At 40.6% G+C, this 25946-nt stretch overlaps 1 protein-coding gene and 1 long non-coding RNA gene across 7 annotated transcripts in view; one reads left to right on the top strand and one right to left on the bottom strand.

The window, feature by feature from the left end:
• Positions 1-20080, top strand: part of BANK1 (B cell scaffold protein with ankyrin repeats 1) — a 138928-nt gene extending 118848 nt beyond the window's left edge. For all 6 annotated transcript variants that reach the window (XM_035325067.1, XM_035325070.1, XM_035325069.1 and 3 more), the window contains 4 exons: positions 8061-8129; positions 9958-10142; positions 16723-16772; positions 19478-20080. In XM_035325067.1, the coding sequence (XP_035180958.1) occupies positions 8061-8129; positions 9958-10142; positions 16723-16767 (299 nt within the window). In that variant the 3' untranslated portion in view covers positions 16768-16772; positions 19478-20080. The remainder of the gene's footprint in view (positions 1-8060; positions 8130-9957; positions 10143-16722; positions 16773-19477) is intronic.
• LOC118166284 lies at positions 5496-24068 on the bottom strand. Its single transcript, XR_004750419.1, has 8 exons — positions 23422-24068; positions 21644-22003; positions 21422-21576; positions 19476-19615; positions 18447-18476; positions 16520-17689; positions 13377-15899; positions 5496-9467 (listed from the first exon to the last, which is right to left on the bottom strand). It is a non-coding gene; the product is annotated as an uncharacterized LOC118166284 (long non-coding RNA).
• Between the last annotated feature and the right edge of the window lie 1878 nt (positions 24069-25946).

The following is a 25946-nucleotide window of genomic DNA, read 5'->3' as shown; positions in this document are numbered from 1 at the left end:
ATTGATGGACCTTTTTGAGCTTATTCATGGAAATGTAATGCTGGAGGAGCTTCCAGGTATCTTTTAGACCAATTCATATTGAAGCCAAATTTCAGAATAACAAAAGGAATTCCTGTGAGCTTGGTGCAGGGATCTCTCGGCGTAAGCTCCAAAATGCATCCTGTCTGCATTTCCACTCTCCTCTACAAGAACCTGCTAATTGTATAAGAATGTGCATAAGAATAAATGGTAGAAAAACAAATTGAGAAGGACACCAGATTACTTACAGTAAAGATTACTTACTCCATCCTGTGTGTGCATTAAAACAGGACTATTATGACCCAAATCATCCTACCATGCAGAGAAGCACCTCCTTTGTCATGTCTATTTCAGTCAGTGATTTATTCTTCCTAGCTAGCTCCAGGCTGTATAACTCCAGGTGAGGGCCAGAGTGCGTGGGCTAATGTCTTCATCATTTAGTTGCTGTTTCTTCAGCATGCTCGGGCAGTGTAAGGATGAATAACTACAGTAGTTAGAGAATAAGGCAAGAAGGGATGGATATAGAGGGCCTGGTACAACTACAGAAGTCTTGAAATAGCTACTTTTACTGAGATCAGGCCTCTGCTTCCCCAGCGTTGTGCTAGTTCCAGGGCTGGGGTTTCTCACTCTCCTGTTTCGAGCAGACATCCCCAAGGTAGTGAGATTTTAGACAGGAGTGATTCAGCCAAAAGATTTCTCTTGCTACTTTTCTTGGCAATTTTTGTCCTCCACAGTGGTTAAAAATTATTCACCCACTCTAGCAATATCCCAGTTTCTGGTTTATTGTATTAAAATTTCTTATAATCAGAAAAGAAAAGATTATTTTATTTGCAAGAACCAGAAAAAATAATTCTAGCCCATCTTTAAAATCTGCATGTTGTTGCGTCCATTGCTTTATCACTTAATCTAATAGGCATAAAATAAAACCACTTTGGCTAGTGCATATAGACATTTTCCATTCCTCTAATAAATTTATGATAGGTTTTCTTTTCATATATTATGTTACAAAGAGCGTTACTGAGGACACAAAGTCAAATAATGAAAAAGTTAGAAATTAAGGGAGTTTTGCAGTTTTACTTCTTTCTTCCTGCCACAAGCATTGTGATACGATCCTTAATTGTATAACTGGGTGCCGCTATTTGTCCCAGCTGTTTTGTTTCATCTAGTTTATAAAGTAGGTGAGCATAAGACGCGAATCTCTTCAGTGTTGTTCAGTCCCGTTTTTGGTTAAAATGTGATTCCTGCCTGCCCTAGGTACAGTGTGTTGCTTCCGACCCCCTTGTGATACGCCCTCTGATTTGTTCTGTGTCCACTGAGGTCTTGGGTGCCCAGTATGAAGTATCTATAGGTGCTGTGCTTCAGGTGAAGAACATTACATAGCACGTTACTCGCTCAGAGCAGAGATCCCATTGTTTTCAGTGGCTGCTAGGAGTAGTTAGAACTTCAGATTCTTCACTGTGTCTAATAGCATCCTGATATCAGGGACTCTTGAGACTAACTGCTGGGTTAAACGACTTGTCTGGAGTTATACTGGGGCTTTATTGGAGGGAGAAATCCTGTTCCACAGAGCAACTTCGAGTTAGTCAACCAGAGGCATCCTTCCCCACTGTGCATTCACTGAATACCTTCTAAATTCTAAACCAAATAATATTTCTGTAAGAAACAGGTTCTGTTAAAGAATATTTCTGTAAGAATCGGGCTCTGAGTGAGCTGAAAGATGTAAAACATCAGTGTTCTAATAAGTTTGAGGTGGTTTCATTTATTCTGTTTTAAATTTTAATGAATGTGCAAATCACTGTAGTGGACACTGCTCAACAAACTGCGTCTTTAACAAACAGTGGGTGCATTTGTTGTTTAGACCACTGGAAGAATTTTGGTTTATGTAGAAAAGGCTCATCAACTGATGGAGCCGCACAGTGGTGCCAAATAGCTCACTGTCCAGATGGTGCACGCTCTTCACATGCTCCCTTTCCATTCCTTAAGTGCTCAGTATTGCTTTGTAGGTTATTTCAGGTAGGTTTTTTTTTTTTTTTTTTTTTTTTTTTTTTTTTTTTTCAGTGGTGTTCTGCCAAAACAGCTGTTAAATAAATGTATGAAGGTGTTGTGCTTTCGGTTTACGGTGAAGTTTAAATACTCCCTATCGATACCACATTGACTAGCTGGAAACCAAAGTCCCCAGTACGTTCTCAGAACAGAAGTGTGAGCATCTGTAACGCCTGGGGACCATTTCCAAAGCCTCGCCCATCAGGAGTACCCTATGGTGTGAGGGTTACATTACTGTCCTGGCTTGTTCTTTTACCTCTTGTCAGAGACCACCAGTACCAGAGGGGTTCTCCACAACGTGGACACCTGCCCTACAGCAGCAGAAATAAAATTTCATGTGCTATAGCCTTTGGTCCTTTACAAACCTGTCACAAATCCCTGCAGCAGCGCATTTCCCCTCTGCATGGAAAACATTTTACCACGTTAGCTGTCTGTGGGACTTCACACCTGGGTTAGAAGATGTGGAAAACGTGTTTCCCATTTACTGGTCCAGAAGAGAATACCGTTCTCATTGCTCAACAAAATCACTGGGCATGCACGAAGTAGCAGGCAGTGGATATTTTTAAGGAGGCAGACTATGTGCAGATTGGAACAACATAAACCAAAATGCAATGGAAAAAAAACTCCATTGCAGAATTGCTAGTGTCTTGGAAAGTTATCAGGCTGATTACTGGGAACAATAGCTATCACATCCTGAATTTAAAGTTCTTATTATGCAGATGGTTTAAATGCTCTGAAGCAGGGGTTCCCAAAGTGAAGCCTCAGGGCCCATGCAAACTGCAAAACCTTTATGTCCCACAGAGGGATTTTTTAGTACTTTCCTACAGTGAGGATAAAGTACTGCACTGCAGATGAATTTCATTATGTATCCCCAACTTAAGGGTGTTTTTCCGTGGAAAAAAAATACTAGGAACCACTGTTCAGCTATCTTAGAACACCTTAGACTTTAAAGATCTGTTTAGGAACTAGTATACGGGCTTCATCTGTCATGGTGATTCAATCAGATTTTTGGTATCTTTAATCCAGTAGATTATAGTGTGTCCTGAATAAAGCGCACAGAGGGAAAATATTTTCAGGATGCGCCTGGTTGAAAAGTGACCCGATCTGAATAGCATGGTTTTGGTCAAACCAGGTAGTCTCTCCCTTTTTGATCATCTCTGCTGAAGAAAAATGAGACTGCAGAGATATATTGATGTTTTATGTAGTGGAGTGGATATTCTTGAGTATATTGCTAGACTCCTTCCAGCTTCTGTAGTTCACTAAGCTGATGAGGAGAGCAAGAGCGGGAGCGTTCTCTTCACCATACGTGGGACAGCAAGAACACCGACCCCAAGTTCTGACCGCTGCCTTCATCTCGCTCACTCTTTTACCCTTTCCATAAAAAGGCTTTCACCATTACTTTGGTTGTCTCGCCTCAATGTAGGGGAACAGCTGCCTTTCCGTAGTCTCCTGAGGTCCCTCCTCGACCAAGGCTGCTGTGATCCGAGCAGCTTTGGGCTCGTGTTCAGCAGATTCACAATCTGACTGCAAACTGGGGAGAAAATTGCTGGTGAGCGTGATTATTTTTTATGTTACTTTCACATTGTCATTACATGGTGATTCTTTTTAAAGTCATTTTACGTTTGATCTGAGAAATTTGGTTTCTTGGTCCTGACTCCCTAATTGTGCGGCTGTGGAAGGCAGAGGCTGACAGCAAACAGCTGGTGTGTGAGCTGTGATGAGCGGATCTGGCGCTGCAACTGCAAAACTCAGGCAGCGTGCCTTGGGCCTGCAAATAATTCAGCAGCCTGGCAGTGTGGTATTTCCATGAGTGTTGTTGACGTTGCTTAGTCTGAGTTCTGGTGCAGGGACTGCTGTGTGCCCTTACAGATGTCATCACGATGTCAGACCATGTGATTAGAACAGATCAGAGCTTCTGTACAAGTTTATGTCCTGGTTTTCCCACCCCACTGCAGTTAAAAGTGTTTTCCCCTTGCCTCCTGATGGTGTAAGTGCATTTGGACACCTGTGCCCTCATAACAGGACAGCACCTGGGAGCTAAGCCCCCTTTGTTACCCTGCCCGGCACAGGTAACGCACTGCCCTTCTCCACGGCACGTGTTCCTGACTGGGCCGGTCATAAGGCATGCTGCCACGCTTCTGTTCGGTGCTCAGCTGCGCTGTCTCAGAAAAATACAAAAGGCCATACTACCTAGTGTCCTATCGCCTTAGCTGATTTCATGCCATGAATCACCAACGTTTTTTGTTTTAATCTTAAATATGTGAACTATTTTGGGTACATTTTAGGAGTGCTCCTTAATCATCTCAGTGTTGCGTCTTTAGGGCTCTTGCTGAGTGATGCTCCGTGTTAGCAAACAAAGCAGACAAAACAAAAGTGAGATCTAAAAGGATGTGAACCAACATCTGCATACTTCTCATCTCATGAATAATAAGCATCATTCTATTATATTCCTTCCATGGTATTCTCCATGTATTTGTCATCTCTCACTGCGCTACATCCAATTTACAATCTAACCTATACCAAATCTGTGAGTTTAATTTGTCTAGGTATTATGCACACACAGTTTAAATGTTAAAATGTTTAAAAAAATGGAGTGGGCAGAGATAGAGTCTCCCAGCAACATACCCCAGCTAGCAATTGTGCCCTCCTTTTTGAATTCTTCCCATGATCATGGCAGGTAGCTGCGTGGCAACTCTAAAATGAGAGAAGCAAGAACCTACTAAAGCTGGAAGCTTTACAAACTCACTGCAATTTGCAACTGAGTTGTGATCTGTTAATAAGTGCAACCCTAGTGTATTAATTAATTTGCCTTGTGTTTCTATGAAGATTTTGTTCCCCCTGGATTTTAATTTTGAATGTTTCCTAAACAAAACAGTCACGACAATAGATAATTCAGTTTGGAACACCAGCTGAATGAGGCTGATGAATAGTTGCATCTTGAATTTCCCGTAGCAAACTGAATTCAAATTAGTGATAGTTACTGGTTGTTTTGCTGTCTCTCTTCTCCGTTGCATTTGTTCTGCTGAAAGTGTTGAGGAAGTAGGATTAGGCTGATGGCATGCTAAGCTCAGCATTCTTCCAGAGGGAGTCGGTTCGTCAGCTTGGCTTTACGTGAATCGCCTGTGTAAGGTGCCAAACTGTTGTTTGGGTCTGGGAGGCAACGTTGCTAATTGGGAAACATCCTTCATAGTTCAGACAAGTAAAGTAAAATCTAAATTAGAAACTATATCTGTGCCTCTTACTGATAGGAGTTGCCTGCTCTCATAATGTAACTTTTTCCACATTTTGATTGCCTGTGTTTTTAATTATCGTATTTCTGACTGGCCTATCACCAAGCATTTTTTTAAACATCATTTTGCATCTATAGATTCTTATCATCACAGCTCTGTGTTAGGATCAATTAATTCTGAAAAACAAATTCCTGTTCTTTTTGCCTACCAGCGGCTATTGTAAAAATTTGCCTTCTCTCTTTCTAGGTGCTTTATACTCATCACTGTTTCTTGTACAGTTGTGTCATTATAAAATGTTCTTCTTGATACAGAGTTATGCACCAGAGGCTTGGATTTCAAATATTTCTAGTCCTTCTATTTGTGGGGATAACCATAAAAATATACATCACATTTCGAGCCTCACAGTGTTATTTACCTGCATGTGCGGACAGCCTGAATCAGCATCAGTAACCAGTCTCACTGGGATTTAAAAAAAAAAATGAACACTGTTTTCTGGTTTCATATCCTACTGGAAAATAGTGCAGTAGTTCCTTACTCATTTTGCTTTCCTGGAGAAATTGAGGTTGCATTACATTCCTAAAAAGTGTTCTTACTACCTAAGACATCAAAATGTATTTAGGGCATGCAGAGGACTTCATCTGTGTCCTGTAGCAACTAAAGGGGGAGATATCGAACTTGTAGGTTTTGATGTATAAACATATACAGGTATTTTGTCCAGTCACAACCTGATTAAAAATTTAAAAGGGGTCTTACAAATATTATCGAAGGTGCTTGCTTGGGTTTTTGTTTTTGGTTTGGTTTGTTTTTTTAAATAAAAAAGGCATAATAGCAGTACTGTGATTCTTTAATCAGATTTTCTATAGCAGAGGCTCTAAAATATAAATATATATATATGTTTGTTCGTTTGAAGGATTATGGCATTCTGCCACCTAAAAAACCTGCTATATTAATATGCTTTACTGAAGGAATAGTCACTCTTACCTTCCAGAAGAACAGAATGTGTCTCTGTACAAAACTTATCAATTTATTTCGTTCCACTTACTGTATTCCAGCAGCTTACAACTGACAGAAGAGAATGTGGGAATGAAGGAGTAAATTGCTGGAGTCTTCCCTAAACCCGTGGCGGTGGTACAGCAGCGTGTGCATACGCCAGGCATTCCAGAAACAGGAATAATTTGTTTTCATTTACTTCACCCACACTGAGTACTTGCTGCCAACTAAAAGCATTTCAGCAAGATGCAGCACGTAAAGTGGCTTTAACAATTTTACTTTGAACAACTGGAAGAGTAATTCCATTTCTGATTACTCTGACACTGCAAAACTCAGCAGAAATTTCAAAGACTATCAATTAAAGTACTTCCCAATCAGGGACATTGTTGAGTGTTTCCCTCCTCTTCCTTATGCAGACAAATTGAGGCTGCTGGCATCACCTCAGTGTACTTTGATTTCCTCTCTTACAAGAGGATACTATTTCAAGTGTAGAAGAAAACACTGTGGCCACATTTAGCAGGATTCTTTGGGAATTATAGAGAGAGCTAACATTATAAATGTTAACATCTATCAGTGTTAGGCTGAAACTAGGACCATAACATCGACAGATTGTGCTGCCTGTCTCGTTCTTTTACGCTATCCATTTAACCCATCTGATAACATTTTCAGGAACGTGAAGTCCCCAGCTGTTGTCATTCATCATCACCTCCTACTGCCTACTCGGGGTTGGCCTGAAGACTTCATTCTGCCATTTAGAAAACGCTTTCAGGAATTGTTCCTTCCCACCTCTCTGTGTAGCAAGCACAGAGTTTGAATGGCCTCGATCCTCCATTTCACAAGTTTCGTGAGAGAAACTAAAGAATTGTACATGGCAGCCTGAGCAGGCAGGCAAGGAGCAAACTGAGCTCCGCTGGGTTTCCTTGCTCTGCATGAGCAAGCAGCCGGGACAGCAGGGTGCGTGCAGAGCGTGCCGTGCACACGGCTCTGTTGGACCATGCCTTGGTCCCAGAACAAATACTTGCTGCACTGAACTGGCACGTTTGTCAGTAAGATGACTTCACTGCAAGGGGTTACTCTCATTATCAGTTTGTTGTTTTGTTTTGTTTTTTAGCTAAAATCAAAACTGAGACTTAAGAGGGCAAGGCATATATGACAATAGTTAAGTCAGTAATGAAGCAGTTCCAGCCATCTGGGTTTTACTTTCGTTGCCAGCAAAAGTTTGACAGCAGCAGATTTCAGGGCAAATCCAAGCTGTCTGTACTCGAGGCACCTGACAGCAGTGGAGTGGTGGGCGAGGGTAAGGGAGCAGGTAAGCAGGCCTTGCTGTTCTTGTTGCCTGTATGAGCAAGAGAAACACACGCGTGTATTCTTACTTATGCATTGTCGTTATTCTTGCCTGGTACTATTGTTTTTCCTGCCTTAGCTTTTTCCCTAAATAAGATATAGACTATAGTAGGTGTCCATACCATGTGAAGAACTCTAAAATTATGTGTTGTTTTGTTTTGTTTTTTCTAAACAAGTAATGTTATTGCAATTATTTTATTTTCTTCAAAGCTTCTTGTCATGATATCTTGTAATATCAATAATCCTGCCATTCTGTGCAACAGAACAATTTTTCAAGTAATTAACATTAGACTGACGAGTGGGTTGAGAAGTACTCCAAGGCTAGAATAAGAAATTTATTCCAGCCTGCTTTCATGAGCCTCCATCCTTCTTTCAGAATGTGTGATGTCTTCTTTAACAGTTTTGGTTAACTTCCTTGTGTTCTTAACTTCGTAGTGTTTCAGCAGAAGGCCACTCAGATGCCCAGTGACTACAACAAGATGTACTGCAATGTCCGGAAGCACGGTACTGAATTGAATTTAGCTCTTTAACTACCTTGACGTTTTTCTGTAGAACTAGTAGAGAATTGCTGTGACTTGATTTTGACTAATGTAGCATCTATTTTCCTGCACGTGATTTATATCCTTAATGCTACTGCAGCATGAAGAGATTAGATTAAATAAAGAAAAATAAAAGTTACAGTCTTCTGGGAAAGATTTGTACAGCTAGAGTTACTTTATGCCATTCTGTTTGCTTTCTCCATTGTGATTAAAAGCAAGAAAAGGAAGGACTGGAGGGCTCAGCTGCGCTCACTTAATTCGAGCTATGGAAAGGCAGCAGTGAGTGGAGCACAAGTTCTCTCCTGGGTGCCCCAAGATCTATGTAGAATGAATTACTGGTGGCAGCCTGGTTGTTATTTAGTTGTTGCACATCAAAACGTTGCTACCAAATTCCTTTAATGGTTCCCTAAAATAACTAACAATGTTACAGACAAAATGAATGAACACTGAGTGAATATTTTTCTTACCTCTTCTTCTAACAAGTAGCTGACGAGGATTAAAGCATGAAGAGCATCATGCAATCGCCTGTAAAGTCCTGCAAAAAGGGAACTGGAGTTTCCCATGCTATCGACATCACTTACCATGCACACCAAGCCACTGAGGAAAAGAGTGGAGGACCTTCTAGGTCTTACTGCATTTCTATAGTTTTTAGTATCGGAGTATAGGTAGCATACCTCAGCTAAAATTATATATATGTACATACAACAGAATAAAATTTATGGGTCTGAGGAGCCCCCCAGCAACTCCCATCATTTTGCTGGTAAGAAAGATGCATTTTACTTAAACTGGTCTGATCTCCAAATTACCATATCAGATGCAGATCATTGGGGTTATCATTCTGTCATATAGAAACAGATGGAGAAAAAATAGACTCATACCTAATTTGTCTAAGTATGGTATGTGATCAAAAGGAGGAAGTAGAAGTCACAGTAGCTGTTTTTTTTAATTTCCTTAATGTATTTTTCTTTGCCTGGTCCTTCTTCACTTAAAGATATCAGTGCATAACGCAGCAGAAAAACTGACCCAATTAATAACTGTGGTTTAAACTCGCAGCCTGGCTGTGCTCTCTGTGCAGTTTGAAACAAGTGCTTTATGTTACCTTTGCAACATCCTCATACAGAGGTGTGTGCTGTTGCAGCCATTTCGCATCAATGTCCTGGAGGTATGCATGGTGCTACGCCTCCCTGGCCCGAGCTGTGCATCTGATAATGCACCTCTCCATGACGTTTCCCTTCAGTTGTGCACCTGCATCATAATCTGTAGGAGGACTAGGTTGGAACAGCTTCTTGTCACTGCAGTGTATCTAATAATTATATTTGGGAAGAAAGAAAAAAAAAAAATCATGTGAAATTTCATGATGCTTTCCGACCAAATTTCAACCCCAGCGTTTGAGAAATGTAATGTTTGAAGCTGGGGAGGAAGGAGTGGGGGGCATTGTGGAAATGTCGTGTCTTAACGTGCCAATGATTTCCTTTAAAGTGTCTGGGCTATAGCTTTAGCACTGGAAGGTAATTCTTGTATGACTTGACGTTAATGGATCTGTGAATCAGGGCAATAGTAAGGAATGAAATGTTTAAGATGCTACTCTGCTGCCAAAGACTAATGGTAGATACCTCATTGATTCATTGTATTTCTCTCATTGCCAAAAAAAAAAAAAAAAAAAGAGGGAGAAAGAGAGAGAAAGGGGCAGGGAAAACCACCCTATAGATGGTGTGGTTTTAATTGATACCAGATTAGAAAGAATAGAAAGGAGTGAAATGAGTTACTAATATTTATGTTTTTACATTTTGTAGGAGCACACAGACGCCCCAGCGAGACAGTAGCTTATACCACTGTGAAACACAACATCCCTGCTGAACAGGAAGAACTTATCCATTTGCAGAAACAAGTGAAAAAGGGAGCAATTTCTGTGGACGAAGCCCTTGACAAATTTAAACGGTGGCAGAATGAAAACCAGAGACTACAGTCCCCTCTCCAGGTATGAATCTGAATGTTTAGGTTTCTGGATGGGAATCTTGATCGGTTTGGAAAACAATCTTAGGAATTTTGGCTCCTATATATGAGGTCAGAAATGGGGGTTGTGATTTCTGGTGTTATGAGTGACATGCCCATCAACTCCCAAGGCTCTTGTTGCTTATGCTTCTGAATCTTGGAGATACCTGTTTCCACTATTACTTTATTGTTTGAGAGGCTTCCTGGCATTATTTTGCCTAAATGTAGGTGCTGCTGCATTTGGTTAAAATCCCAAGTTAAGTCTGTTCTCCTAAGACTTTTATTTTATTCTGTTAAGTGATACGTAGGTCTATGCATCTTTTATGAAACCACCAACTTTCTGTAGCTGAACAAAACAAATGTGCTATTGAATAGTGTCAGCTAACAGAAACGTAACTACTTGAAACATACATTGCTAATACATATTAACTCCAGCACGCTTTATGCCTGTCTGAAAGTGTTGAATCTACCTGGTGAAATTCACAATTCTCAGAAATGCTCCTTTATATTCAATGTATGGAGTAAATGAAGGTGCACAAAAACAAGATTTGCAAAAGCCCACACGGTGAGTCACTGAGAGAATTCCATCAAAGCTAGACGCTATGCTTAAGGAGAAAGGCACAGTGAGGAGCTTTGTTAATTACTTCTAACAAGACAGCTGGAAGAAGAGGTTATGCCCCCATTTTATATGAGGCCATGCATTAACAAAAATATTTTCCTGTTGTCTTAAGTACATTAGTAGAAAGAGAAAAACCAAAGCTAGTCTGCTGCTCAGTGGAGTGGGAGAGCTATCAGACGCTGCTCGCAAGGAGAGATTAAATGCCCTTTTTGTTTGCATTTACTGAAGAGATCATACAAGCTTTGTCAGTGCCGTGGAACACTTAATAGCAAAAGTGCAGGGACCTGGAGCAGCTTAGGAGCGCAGTGCCCAGACTGCGCACCAGCAGCACAACACGAGCTGTTTGCTGGCAGTGCAAGGGTACGGGGGTGGCCCATTCTGGGGCTACCTGCGGCACTGCGCTGTCGGTCCAGGGGGTTACCTGGGGAGGTCTAATCTGTGCAAAGATTTATTTATTTTTTTTAACCTGAAGATGCCTGAGTTTGAAGGGAAGATTTACTTGGCTTGGTTTCACTGCTTAAGGGGAAAAGGGTGGTTTATACCCTCGGTTGCATGTCTGACTTTTAGTTTGTTTGGTACCATAGAAAACTCCTTCACCATTACCCAGTGTGAACATAATGACTTCACTTCATGCTAGCACTGTAGTTGTCTGATCTTCACTGGGATTTTAAGGGGAAAAAAAATCACTTGGCCAAAGCAAAAAATAGAAACCCAAACCTCTGTAATCTAACCCCAGAATCAATATAACTCACTGGTGGGAAAAAAAACTCCACAAGACCTCCTGGGAATAAATGCTAAAATTAACATCTACTTGTAGCACATAGTAGATATTTTTCTGCCTTTTAAAATGATTTTTCTGGAGAGAGAGGTTTGGTGTTCAGAATGTTAGAGCCCAGCTTTTTATAGTTATTCATTACTTCTGCAGCAAACTTCTGTTATTGATTTCTGCTGTTTGTTTTTTACTTAAAGGAAACAATGCGCCACCTTAGAGAGCCAGTATTGGAAACAGACTAGGAAAGGAAAACTTGTGTGCTAAGTTACACTTTCTTTTGGCTTTCAAAACACCAAAGACTTGAGCTGTTAATAAGTATACTGCAGAGGTCTGACCAAAGCACAGGCAGACTTTTGGATCAGCCATGGGATTTGTAATGAGCATATTCGGCATCTTTCCACATCTAAGTTATTTTAGTGTAATCGGTCCTTCAGCAGGGTCAAGCTTTCATCCCAAAGATGAGCTCAGTGAGAGTTAATGGGGCAGAAAATTTAACAAGTCTTTGTGGCTCAGCTTTTCTGTAGTTGCTGTTTCCTACTGCTTTGTTGTATTAGAGTAGATGATTTCTTTATGGCAATTTACTTGATGACTTCAATATTTTATTTGTAAATCAGCTATCAGTTTGCACTTGCACATTCTTGATGAGCTTTCTATTGCTACAGCAGTTCACAATTGTGACTCATTAGTAAAAGCTATGCCACTGGTCAGTTAAGTTATTTTTTTCTCCCCTTTGTGAGGCGCAGTATAAATCACCTGTATTTCCTGCAAATGATTTTCTCTTATTATTTTGAAATATTAGATGGTAATTGGCTTTAGGCCGTTGAATTCTATAACCTTTAATATGTGCAAGTTCTTGGAGGGGAAATGTAGTGTTTCTTTTTTTACGTTGGACTTAGCACAACCTTTCTATTTAAATAACCAGCTAAATATGTTATTTCCTTACTGCAAGAGCAAAAACTAACCCACAGTACGACTTGATAGTTGAGATACTGTAATTATGGGAAACTCTTGCTGGCCCAGTGGCAGAGTTGCAGTTCAGACTGTTTATATTTATTTCAGCTTTAATCCAAGTCCTCCGTGGGCTGCAGGGGCCCAGCATCATGAGTAGGCTGAGTCCATCAGCCATCACAAGGCACTCAGAGCCTCAGGACCTGGGACTGCCACATTTGTTCCTAAAAGCTGTTTTCTATAAGCAAAGCAAAGCTTGCCATGATACGAGGGCGATTGTTGGAAACCATTTGGCTGTAGGGTTTTATTTTAAGGCCACAGCAATCCTGTTGCTGTCCTCTCTCTCCGGAATCCAGTTAGTGAATCATACCAGCAGAAATGTAGTATCAACACCAGAATTTAAATTTTTCTGTAACAATAACGCTTGTATTATCCAGTAACTCAGATAATGATCACCATGTTCCCTTCTGATCCTAACCTCCCTGCCCTCTGTTATGCTGTTTTATTTCCTGTGATGAATATAAAGCAGAAATATAATATAAAGCAGAAATACAATGGGAAGAATAATTACATAGGCCCCTCTCCTGTCCAACAGTACATGTATTATCAAAGATTTAAATCCTTGAACTGAAGAACTTTTAACAGATGGAACTCTACAGCTGGAGGGATATTAATGACAAGAGTAAAGAAAGATCTCAGGAAAGCAATACCTAAGTCCAGACAAAAATAAATTGCCTGAAACAAAAATAACAATTGCATTCTTTTCTCTCCAATAATTCCTAAGGAAAGCAGACCTGAAAGCATTCATTGCAGAGACTTTTTGTACCGCATGCCATTTAATGGCACTGTATGCATGAATGCTAGCAAATTCTAGTTCTTACTTCTGTATACAGACTCCCCAGCTGTACCTTTAAAAACATGAGACTATCTCCAAGTTCCATGTTTGAAATCAGGATTTGGAGATCCATTTTTCTTGGCTGTTTTGAAGACTTGATTTAGCATTTAAACAGATCCTATCAGAAGCCTGTTAGAAAAGGAATTTGATTTTTATTTTAATGAGAGAAGAAAATTCCTGCTCTAAGTAAGGAATGTAATTTTTAGCTTCTTGATAAGTTTCATCTTGCTTCCACTGTAATGAAAGTTATTAATGAGAGGAGCAGTCATTTCAGTCTTCCATTCTAACATTTGATACTATCCTGAAGTCTCTATCTCATTTTGCAACAGTTTCATATAGGACTGCCTAACACACACATACAAAAAGACTGCAAAGCAAAAGGAAATTCTGTCACTCTTGGAGTGAAATATCTACCAAAAAAAAAGTCAACAATAACTATTTTAAGAACAACTATATAAGGACTCAGCATATAGAATGTTCATTTGTGGAAAAGTACAGACAGGCAATCATTTATCTCATTACTGTATAATAAATACATGGTCTGATCTATGGGCATTGATAATACCTTACCTCTTTTTTTTTTTCTTCCCAAAAAGAGATGTAAGCCAGCCAACAGAACAACAGCAACAACAAATCTTTAGTAAAATTTCATGGAAACACATAAATGATTTGGGGACCAAAGCTCCATTTTCAAATGTGAACAACTTAGATTTTTTTCAGGCATTTAAGGTTTCTCTTGGCACCTTTCCTGAAACCATTGTAGTGCTGAAGTTGTCTACTGCCTATGGGAAACTTTATCTGTAAGTTAGGCACGTACATGACTTGGAAAGCCACTTTTCCAACCATGAAATACCACGGGACAAGAAAGACGAGAGGGTAACAGGACTGAAACAGCTGAACTGATGATCTATGTCTCAGCATTTGAAGTCCTCATAGAGCTCCTGTGGCAGACAGGTTACCAAACCAAGACAGCCAGAAGGCTCTCACAGCATGGTGGATGCATCCTGCTGCTGCAGGGTCCCACAAGGGCAGGACGAGTGTCCAAACATGGTTAGACTTCAGCTTGCTCCGCAGTAAGTGATTCCTTGCCCTTAAGCATAAAGCGAAACTCTAGGTGCATGGGTTCGTGCTTGTCCCTGAACAGAACAAATGGCAGCAGCTTAAATAACATCTACATGAGGATGATGAGGCAAGTTTCTTTTAAAGGCCTAAAAGAGCATAGCTTTTACACGCATGCTGTCTCCATATTCGTAACACACATTTTAAACACACGTATTTTTAGAAAACCTACACAGTGCCTACCTGAATCTTTTAGACATTTGAATTACCTGTACAAATCTCACTTAGCTGATTCTGAAAGTGAAATTTAAAAATCTGCCTTCTAGTGCAGTTACGTTATGGCTCCTTATGTGCCACATCCCACAGATTTAGTCATCCAGCATCTAAAAATAAGTACAAAATTGCAGAAACTACATAAGATGCTTTGAATTGCCTGTACATAGTTATCCCCTCGTAGCTGATCTCTGTGGAACCTGGAACTAGGTATTGTTTTAGGGATACTGATTTGCATGGTGTAAGATTCCCCATCAAATTGGGAGTAACTGATAAGCTGCTTTCCACTCAGCACAGCAGCAAGAACTGCTTCACTGCTGGGTAATGAGCAAGGCAAAGGCCACAGAAGACAAACAACAACTCAGATGGACTTCAGAAAACCAATACTACTTTATGCAAATATTAAGCTCGGCCTTAAAAAAAAAAAAAAAAAAAAAAAGTAATCAGCAACTTAATAGTTTTAAACAAAGGCAGGCCTTGGGAGGCACGTCAGATGCATAGTCCTCCAGTGACAAATACACTGTTGGACAAACAGGCCATTCAGACTCTGCAGCTGTTCCAGTCTTGGGATCCTTGTCAAGACTGGCAGGGTAGCTGGTCTGCTGTGGAAGGCAAGGAGCTTTTTCCAATGAGGTTTTCACAGGGAACAGAAGTGAAACCAATTTATTTCATAGCTGAGCTGTTAGCTGTTGATCAGTAGGTACTTACACGCTTGGTCATTACTGGTGTCTTTCTGTCACTGAGAGTGGCCTTCATATCCAGAAGAACAACTTGACTGCCTGCTGCTGTGGACTGTTCAGTACAGAGCCGCTCCCATAACACACTGTGCACAGCCAGGTCATCCCCTGCCATAAAAGCAGCCTCCAACAGAACTTCTTCTTACAGATTCTGATACCCACATTTGTAGATGCCTATGACTGTAAAGCAGACAGTAAAATGTAATTACGTTTGCTCAACCAGCTGCCAAAGACCAAATCTCTTCCTCAGCCTCATCCAAAAACCACCCAGAAGAGCACTATGTAGCTTTCACAAACTGTCAGTCTATTATTGATCAGCTTCACTATCCCCCAACATCTGGCTTCATTCCTCAACCCCTCATCAGCACCTTGCTTTTAGTCCAAGTTGCTTGCAGAGTGCTTATTCATCAGTTGACACCGCTCCAGCTTGCAGGTGGCATCTGAGGATACACTTCCCCAAAGCAGCACTTAATCTGGAGCCTGGTGGCCAATAAATAGGAAGCTGAGTAATGACAGACCCTGATTGTGACATCTGGAGCCACGGGAACTCAAACTTCCTTACCGAACTCTGTTAGCCAGGTTGAAATAACTCAGCGTCCTCAAGCATATATTAACTTTTGTAATATGGCACTGGAGTGCGTGAAAGTCATAAAAAATGATTTATTTTTTTTATTTCATGACCTCAACAGGGCTGCCAGTCTTGTAAATATGTATTTGGTGTCAGTTTATGATGCTGTCCGTTGGACTTGTGAAGTGACATCTTTTGCCTGATTTATTTCCAGTTTCTAAAGTATTTTTTTAGCACATGATGCTCACAGTGTTTTGTGTGTTTTTGTTTTTTTTTTTAAATAGTTTCCTGCCCATTTGTCACCAAATCAGGCCTTCACCAGGCAAAGCCCACAGTCAAACCATTAGCTAAGGAATTCAGAAAGACAACTGGATATTCCGTGTACTTACTCCTCAGGCCTTGCTAATTTACTTCATCACAAATGCACATCTTTACACCACCAGCCGTGCTGTTAAAAGCCCACCTCTTGTCATTCTCCCACACAACACCCACCTATTTTTGTGGCTGCTCTATTACTCCTCTGCTCCCAGGGACGTGTGCTGTATTCATTCACATTTGAAGGAAAACCCATAACAGGCGTCTCACCCTAGGCATGTGTTTTGAGAATTATTCAACTTTGGAAGACGTTCTGTACTGGCCTAATTTACCACTGATATATACATGACTATTCATTAATTGCATCTCTTTCTTTTTAGTGTCCGATAAGGACCCCAACAGACAAGGAACAGATGCCTAATTAACAGAGGTAAGAGCATGTATACAAACACACACAGACATTATTCGTCATGGAAACTAATGCTTGTGGAAGTACTTTTCATCAGAGTGCATTCACATAACAGAATGGAAGAGCATCTCAATCAGAGAGAGGCCTGATTTCACAAGGTAAACATAACCAGCAGACATTCTGGTTTATTTTAGAACCTACTTTTGCCAGGCTTTAACCTATTCTTGTTACCGCAGGGCAACTTTGCAAGCAGTTAGACACTCGACTAAAAGGCTTAGAAATATATTAGAGCGTAGCCCTACGTACAGAACACACTAGCAGTATCAAACACACTGAATATTTAAATAAAGTTGTACAGATGCAAAGAAGCTATATAGATCTGTACAGAAACTCTCATTAACCCCGAGGCAGTGGTCATTTAAGTTCTTGAAAACTTACTGGTGGTGATACAGTCTCCATGAACTTCTTTATTGTTTGTATATTTTAATCAGTTCTGCTGTCAGCCTCTGTGCTGAGAACCAGGTTACCAGGAACTGAACTTAGATCACCAGCTGAGGTTACAGACCTCGTGAATTACCTTACATTCATTCTGAGCATTGGCAATAGTGAAATAATCACCTGGAAAATTTACCTTGATAATCCCTCTGAAAATGAAGAGAGCACACAAACTTTCTTTTGTATAGAAGGATGATTGCCATTAAGAGTTTAAGGCCAAGAACAAGGATGTCAGCATCCTGTTAGTGTATGTGCAAATCTTGTCCTTGAGATCTTCACCAAATTTATGATACCTTGAATAGTACCTCCGTAAGCACTGAATTTCTTCAGTTTGTTGATCTCTGCACGAATAGTCTGGACTGAGTAGTTCCTAAAGTCAGTTATATTTCTTCTTCGGTTTCCTTTCCTTTAGATGAGTTTAGGCCCTGATAGGGATACTGAAACTTTAAAAATGGAAATAGTAGCAGTGAGTAGTATTTTTGAATTTTTCATTATTAGAGTTACAAAAAGAACTAAATAGGATTTGTTCACAACAACAAAATGATACAACTTATCCCTGAAGGCAAATATAATAAAGGCTTTGTTAGCTAAGTTATTTTGATTCAATTTGCTTCTCCAGCTTTTCCAAGTCTGCAGAACAGCACGTTATACTGGTGTAGCATTATTTTTGTGGCACTGAAAACGACTAAGCTTCAGTGAGGTCTTTGCTGCCACGCTTCTCTCATGTAAGAGGGAAGGGCAATTTGTCCCTATGAGAACTGTATTCCCATGTCTCATCACTGGAGCCCGATGCTCTTCTGCTCACTGGAGTACAGTGCCTGCACCATAAAACAGGTACCTCCTGCTGCTTATCTTCTAAATCTGTTCAGGCCTCTCCAAAATTCTTACAAAACTGAAAAAAAGCTACTTCTCTGGCACGATCTGAAAATGAAAAAAAAAATTAAAAAAAAAAAAAGAAAAAAAAAATCTACTCCCTCCCTTTTCAAGAGGCAGCTCTGCTCCTACATGGGATTTCCTAACTGCTCTTTCCTTGAGTGGGGCTGAAGTCACCTACGCCAAATAGCTAAAAAAGCTCCGAAGGCTAACAGCCCTGAAGCTGGAAAGAACTGTTTTGATGAAAAACTTAGTAATAGCAGAGGTCTTATAAATTGCAGATTGCTAAAGTGAGATGAATCATTCGAGGGGGGAGGGGGAACTTACCCCTGGGGTTAGAATAGGTGATCTCTGTCGCTTTCAGAAAATCATCATGTGGGAGAGAAAAGGTGAATTAGATGTAGGAGAACTTGCAAAACACAATTTATCCAGCACATTCTATAAATTGCTTGTGAATTATCCACGCCAAATTCAGAGGATCTCCTCTTCTGCAAAATATGGCCTCTCTATAGCTTTCTTGCTGTTTTTTTTTTGTCTCCAGAATGGTTCAGAGGAGTTACAATAGCAATTACAATAGGAGTTACAAGCATTATAGATACTTTTGAAAAGCAAAGCCTTGTAGAGGCACCTGTGCCATAACTGTAAAGCAGCAGAATAGCCCTGGCAAGATTTAAAAAGCTTGGTAGTTTGGGGGTTATTTTTTTCCCTCCCTCTTTTAAACCACTTACAGAAATAGCGTATTAATAGAAAAAGAACAGGGTTTGAAAGGAAATTTTCATTTGCATACACCAAAAAAAATGCATTTAAGGTGAAACTCTAAAATTCTCTGAGAAACTGCATGTTTGAAATTCATGGTTTTAGTAGAAACCCTAACATTCTTTGACAAAGCAATGAAATACAATCTGTGTATGGAACTTATGAGGACTGGACATTTCCTGAACAGATAAAGATTTTAAAAAAAAAAAAAAAAAAAAGAGCCTGGTGACAGTCCAGTACAACAACTTCATACTGCTCTATTTCCTTACGAGAAGTTGTGCAGAAATTTTTGTGTTTGATTATTAAAAAAAAAAAAGGCAGATGAAACATGCAAATACTACATTTCTATCGGTAATATCATCATTCTGCAAACAATTCTAGCTCAGAACTTCTGGGCTATGTTGATTGCACCTCTCCACAGATCACCGTACTTTGTTGTGCAAGGAGAGAGGAGAATACCAGAGCTGATACTCAGCAGGTGGATCTAAAGAAGGAGACTCTTGTTGCAAGTCCTTCATGCTCATTTCAACAAATACTGTGTTTGATCTGTCTAACACACCACAAACAGCCCATTCAGTAACATTTCTCATTATTTCTTACAGTGCAAATCTCCAGTTTTCCTCTGTTTGGCAATCCCCACATCTCCAAGTGGTGTGCTCCGCAGAGAAGCTCAGCCTCCAGCAAGTAGCGCTGCACCCATCACACTTCCAGTGTCTTGGAATCACGCACCTGGGCCAACTCTGGAAGAAATCCAGTATCACAAGAGCAAATTAGTAAGACTCCTTGTAAAGTCACCACTAATTCAACACCTTTCTTTGCTGATTTTTCTCTCCAGATTGACAGCTGAGGATATATATGAAGATATATTGTGCTCTTTGGTTAATTGTTTATAAACTCATTTCAGTTTTTCAATAATGTTCAAGAGTTGTTTAAAAGGAGATTTTTATGTACAAAAGAGGAAGAACATGAAAAGTTACAAAGATTATGAAGTTATAATACGCAAAATTTAGTTTTTACTTTTCATTAATACATTTCTGTATAAACTTTGTATATAAATTTGTCTTTCATAATAATAATTGTACTCCATCGTGAGTTAAAATAATTATGTTCAAAGTGAAGCTAATTTCTAAAGTCAAACTGTATAAATTAAAAATGTAAATCAGTACTAATTATATACTACCGCATTAAAGTGATTACAAGAAGTATGTTTAAAGGAAACTGTGCTTTGTTTAATAAGATGCCTAAGATAAATGATACCCAGAACAGAACAAAAAAAAAAACCCTCTCTATTGCATTTACACATTATAAATAAAGGAATAAACTACTATTAATGGGTATGCATTCACACAGTGCTGTATGCCAACATTTAAGTGAACATGCGATGATACAAGAAGGCTTGCTTATACACAAAAAAGGAGAAAAAGATCACATATGCAACTTGCAGAGGGTAAAAGAATACTTTAAATTTCAGAGAAGTAGTAGCTTAAAGAGACATCTCCCCCTTCATTATCTGAGCTTTGTGAAAACAGTCTTAAAATACAGGTAAGCATAGTGTTGTCCAAAGAAGCCCCAGAGAAATCATAGTCTTTGCTAGTCCATTAGTAGCGTGTCATTCACTGACATCTTTAGGAACCTGAGCTGGTCATAGCGAGCCTCCCCTCGAGCTCTCAGTACTCTGGATCTCTGCTTCACGTGTACTAAGAGATGCTTGCACTTAGACTTCAGTTAGGAAAAACTGAAAACTCCTTTATAATCAGAAACCTTGAAAATATGCACAAATCTTGCTCCCTAACTACATGTTAATTTGGAAGGGGGCGGGGGGGGTGGATTTGATGTTCAGGCTTATGAGCACTGAGGGTCACATTTCCTCAATTTCAACAACTCATTGTGCCAAGACCCATTACAAATAAAAATAAGCCAGAGAGACAATATTGGGATTTTATAATAATGAGAGAACCTTGTAGAGGAGAGTTAGCGTCCACATATGGTTTTAGGCTAATTAAAATTCTACTTTAAATGGGCTGATTAAACATTTTCAGGAAATTATCTGTTCTCTGGGGAAACCTCCCATTTCTCTTAGAAACCCTCCCACAAATACTGCAGATGTATTGCTATGAAGTTATAAATATTCAGTGACTGCTGTATTAATGTGGCAACACGGCTTTGTATTCCATACAAAGGCTTCTCTTGAGCTATTTGAGCCAAATAGCAAAATCCTTGAAATGTATTTCTCCCAGATCTGGAAATAGAGTCGGTACCTGCAGACTGAGGGACTTGAGATTTTCTAGCTTTATAGGAGTGGAGCTCTGAGGTTTTAGACTTAACTGGCAACGTAGAAAAGGACTGGGCAAAATTATTTGAAAATCTAGATGTGTATAAGGCATTATTTTTTCTTTTAAGAAATTCCCCATCCTCCCACCCCCAAAAAAGCATATATTCTTGTAAACCGAGCTAGTCAGTGTGTCCCCTGGCAATCATTCCCAAGGAGGCCAAATATAAACTGAAGAAAATAATACAAATCACAAACAATTTCTTCAGCTGGGTACCTGGAGTTTGCTTTTGTAGTGAAGGAGGTGACGGGACCTTTCCAGGGTCAGTCCTCACAGACTTCCAGGCCGGATCCAGCTCCTCTCTGGGCTGCCAGGTGAGAGGCAGTGGCCCAGCAACTCATTTGCCTCTGTAAGAGGGCACCATGAAAATGCTGAGATTTCAAGTCAATAGTAAGAAACTAACAAAACCAGAACTTTCAAAACACAGAGCACAGAAACATCAAGGAAATGTTTCAGGCTTACTAAGGGTGTGTGCTGTTTCTGTCTGTAACAATTTAACAACTGTGCCAGATCCAAACTAGAAGCCATCAGCTCCCCCAGAGTTCTATGTACAAGTATTCTATGTAAAAGTGTTCTATGTACAAGTATTTAGATATGTGACGTGTGGTACACGATACTCCACAATCTTCAACCCAGGGTGGTTTAGGCTAACCCATAACAAAGCAACTTACGTTCTCTGTTTTTGCTGCTTCGCTCACGTGCCCAGGTGCACCAGGTACAGCAAGTATGACAGGTAGGTTCCTGTTCCAAGCCTGGCTTCAGCTCCAGTTAGGAATACAACCAGGGAATTCCCTTTTGCTAAAAGTTTAAGCACAGAAGAAATGATCATTACACGGTAATAAGAGAAAAGAAGTTTGTAGAAATATAAAGGCCAAAGTCAGCCCTCAAAAAAACAAGCACAAGCCCCAGCAACATCAGTGAGATTTAAAAAACAAAAAGCTTCAGGAATCCTTGAACAGGACAGACAGCAGAAGACAGTCAGAGCCCCCTCTTTTTTTCAATCAATGAAGCATTCTCTTAGTAGGGAATTTTCACAAGCAAGCTTTAGCCACTGAAGACACTGACAAATTTCAGGCTAGCCCTTCCAGCCAACACAAACTCTTTTCTTCTTTTTTAATCTCCCCACAGTTTCGTGAGGCTGTATCATTCTTTCAGGCAGCAAGTGCACACAGCGTTTGACAGGCACGATGTCTCACTGTTGCACAACAGAAGTATAATAACAGTAAATATTTAAAACAGCTAAAGCTGTCACTAGAACAACTTTAGTCTTGAGCCCTGATGTGCAAAAAGCAATAGTATTTCCAGCTTCTGCAGCTGGGACAGCTACTTTTGCCACTGTCACAGAAGTACTGCTATCCTACAGAGTGCAGTCTAGTCTCAAAAGGATCCAAGAAATCAATGGGGAAGACACGCAGTGCCACTTTAGTGAAGAAATAGTTGCTGCACCAGAGATTTGCTTGCCTTTATCGCTCTGATCTTCAACTGAGGGAGTATTTGACACAAATAGTCCAATGTCTCCTCTGACTGCTGGTATTTTAATGTAGGAAAAAAAAAAAAAAAAAAAAAACTCAGCATCTTTCAATTCCTATTATCTCAGATCAATTGGTGCTGGTGTACAAAATCTTTTTTTTTTTTTTCTTTTTTCTTAAATTGTATGTAATTCATTATAATGTGGCTTCTATGGTATGAAATTCCAAGCAACAAGTTGAAAAAAGGGCTTTTGTTCATTTGGGTTTTGTTTGAATTCCCCCCACCCCTGCTCTGAGGCAGACAGCTGAGGCCTGAGAGTGGGAATGAAGGGATGGGACAGATGCTTCCCCCACCTCCTTCAAAGAGAATTTCTGAATTTTGGTGTAGTTAAGTATGTGTAAGCTACATGTAAAATCATTGTACTTCTTCAAAAATAAAAGCATATGTTCCCCTCTCCTCTCTTGTGTTCACACTATTTGCTGCTGCAGGATTTCCATGCGTTTCCCCAAGGTGTGTCACAAAGCTTCAGACAAGTTTAAAAGCAGACATTCTGCAGAAAGTCCGCAAGTTTCGCTCACCACCACTTTACCCCTCCAGCTATCAGCACATACTCCATTGAATTCAACTGATAATCCATTCCAAATTGAGTACCTTAAACCCGCTAACATTGAAGAGAAAGCAAGCACCACGGGCAAGTTTAGTGACCACAGTTACCAGCAAGCCACAGCTCACGTTAGGCTGCTGACCTCAAAGGGGACACGGATGGTTCTGCCTGGGTGAGCCTCGTTACAGGGGAGGTTTCACAGAATTGTCAATGCTCAAATACTTTCCACTTTTTGCTGAGGCAACTCACGGTTCAGACGTAGCTGGTCATCCTTGAGGGTGCATATGCCCTTGCTGGATGCTATGAAAAAATTTGTAGTGCAACAACAATAACGTAATATACAGCAGAATAAGCATTAAACTGATGTTCTGCCTTCATGTTATTAAAGAACCTACAGTCCTTGCAGGAATTTAAGTGATGCGGGAGATTCATTTCAGTCCTGGTAGGAAATCGCTCCTGTGACAAGAGCAGGAGCCAAATGACAAAACCTACCCTGACAGTCCTTCGAGGGGGTGTTAAGGCAGGGAGGCAGGGCCATGCAGACCGACCGCTCGTCCCCTTCATTCACCGTGACCAACGCTGGGCCTGACAAGCTTCAGCATCACGGAAGCGACCCTGAAGTGAATCACTCCAGAAGCAGGCCCCAAGCCACCCAGAAGCGAGGCAGGGGGACGTGCTCTGTCTCGCTCCACTCTAGGCACATCAGGCTGGAGTAATTGAAACCAAGAACTGTATGAGAAGGGCAGGAAAGCGTTGAATGGAGACAGAAAATGGTCCCAGGGAAGTGGCAGTCACCTTGGGCTGGATTGCTAGGACAAGGGAGTGGAAAGCCTAATCCAGCATCGTTGCCAGCTCTCAACAGTGGTGACAAAAAGCTTGGACAAGCCTCTTACAGACAAAAATAAACAGGAACAGAGCACCCAGGTCTCAGTGCTCACCTCTGGAAAGACCCTGTAGCACACAGACAGCAGGTGTTTGACACGAGCAGCAAAACCACTGGAAGAGAGCACCAGAATTAAGAAGTAAAAAATGCATATATTCGCTGCAGTTGTTTGCAGATGCACGTTAAATAAGAAACATGCTCATACAGGATATCTAAGCCACATTAGTTGTCTCAACAGATAAAATCATGCATGGAGAACTTTTACCAGTAAAAAAATGTATTGTTGCTTTCTATACAGATTGCCTACCTGGTGATACACAAAGAAAAAGCCAAAAGGCGAAAAAAAAAAAAAAAAAAAAAAAAATGTGGCTGGGGTTTGTTTTGCTTTGTTTGTTTTTAAATATGCCAGTATTCACGTTCATAAATTACAACACCAAGGTGACTCTTCATGAACCAGCAGGCTCACTCCGGGCAGAAGGCAGGCCAGAACATTTCACGCCAGGGCACTGACCTGCGGAGCTGGACCCAAAATCAGCTCTGATCCTGGACACCCAAGGCACTCAGACAAGCTTGTGAAAGCTGTTGGAAATGGATACCTGAAAGTTTGGCATGTGGCACACAACACTGCAGTATCACAGCTTCTTTATACACATGGCAGTGCTTCAGGGCACCCTCCCTACCTCCCCTGTGCCACAGAGCTGTCCCGAAGCAAACTGCAATACAAATGGCAGGGCGCTCCAGCATGATAAAAATCAAGTACCGGTAGTTATGCCACGAATGCAAGCTGCAGCCCAGCCTGCTGTTCCCCACCTGTCTTTAACCAGAGAAGGAAATACCAGAAGCTGGCTAGCTACAGAATGGAGCCCACATTGGCTGTCATGGTCACAGCACATGAAGGCAGTGTGGAGACACACCCTGCTCTGGTGGAAGGAGATGGAGAATGAGAATGGCTAGGCAAGGGGTAAATTGCAGCACAAGCGCAAGGGGGGAGCCTCTGTCTGCCTTTGTCAAAGTGTGCCCTCAAAAAGCCCATCACAGCCAGTACAGCCACCAACCTATGTTAGTCTTAAGGTGGATTCAGTCAATCTGTGGTACCAAAGCTCTGGTAAGCAAGGCTAACCGAGAAGTGGCGAAACCAAAGAAACTTCCACCTCAGCTCTGCAAAGGGTCCTTCTCTCCTTGATCCATCTAACAGCTTTTACCTTGCCACTATGTCACACCTTAACTTGCCTCAATTTATTAAAACGAGGCTAAATCACACCAGCATAACTCACCTCTTGTGGTAAAACAACTGAGGTATTTTTCTTTTTCAGCATTAGATGCCTGGGGTAGGAGTAGAATGAAAGGGAAGAAGGAGGAGGCAACATTCTTCTGTTCCGATCATTTCTGTGTCATTTGAGCACTGTCACATCATTTCTTATTTTCTCCTGCCCACCTAAAGTAGAAGTTTACAAGATGTGAATATTGCAAGTCTTGGAAGAAAGATGCATAATAAAATTCCTCAGGCAGGGATATTTATTCTCTGGACACTTCTTGTTAGTATGCCCTGCTAAGTGAGGGTGAACACTGAACTCTCTTGCCATCACACAGTATGCACTACCTTGTTTTTATTATTATTTTCAGAAGTGTTATTAACAACATCCTGCATTCTGACAGTTGATCTGAACGCTGATCCTGTTTCTTTTACCAATTTCACATACTGGATGTCAGATTTGTGTCCAATTGTATGCCTTGCAAAAATACGTAATATAAACAAAACTGCACACTGGAGGCATTTCAGAGTG

This window comes from Oxyura jamaicensis, chromosome 4 (genome assembly GCF_011077185.1).
Source record: "Oxyura jamaicensis isolate SHBP4307 breed ruddy duck chromosome 4, BPBGC_Ojam_1.0, whole genome shotgun sequence".
Taxonomy (NCBI): Eukaryota; Metazoa; Chordata; class Aves; order Anseriformes; family Anatidae; genus Oxyura; species Oxyura jamaicensis.
The sequence above is the reverse complement of the archived record's forward strand: the minus strand, read 5'-3'. Positions and strand labels throughout refer to the sequence as shown.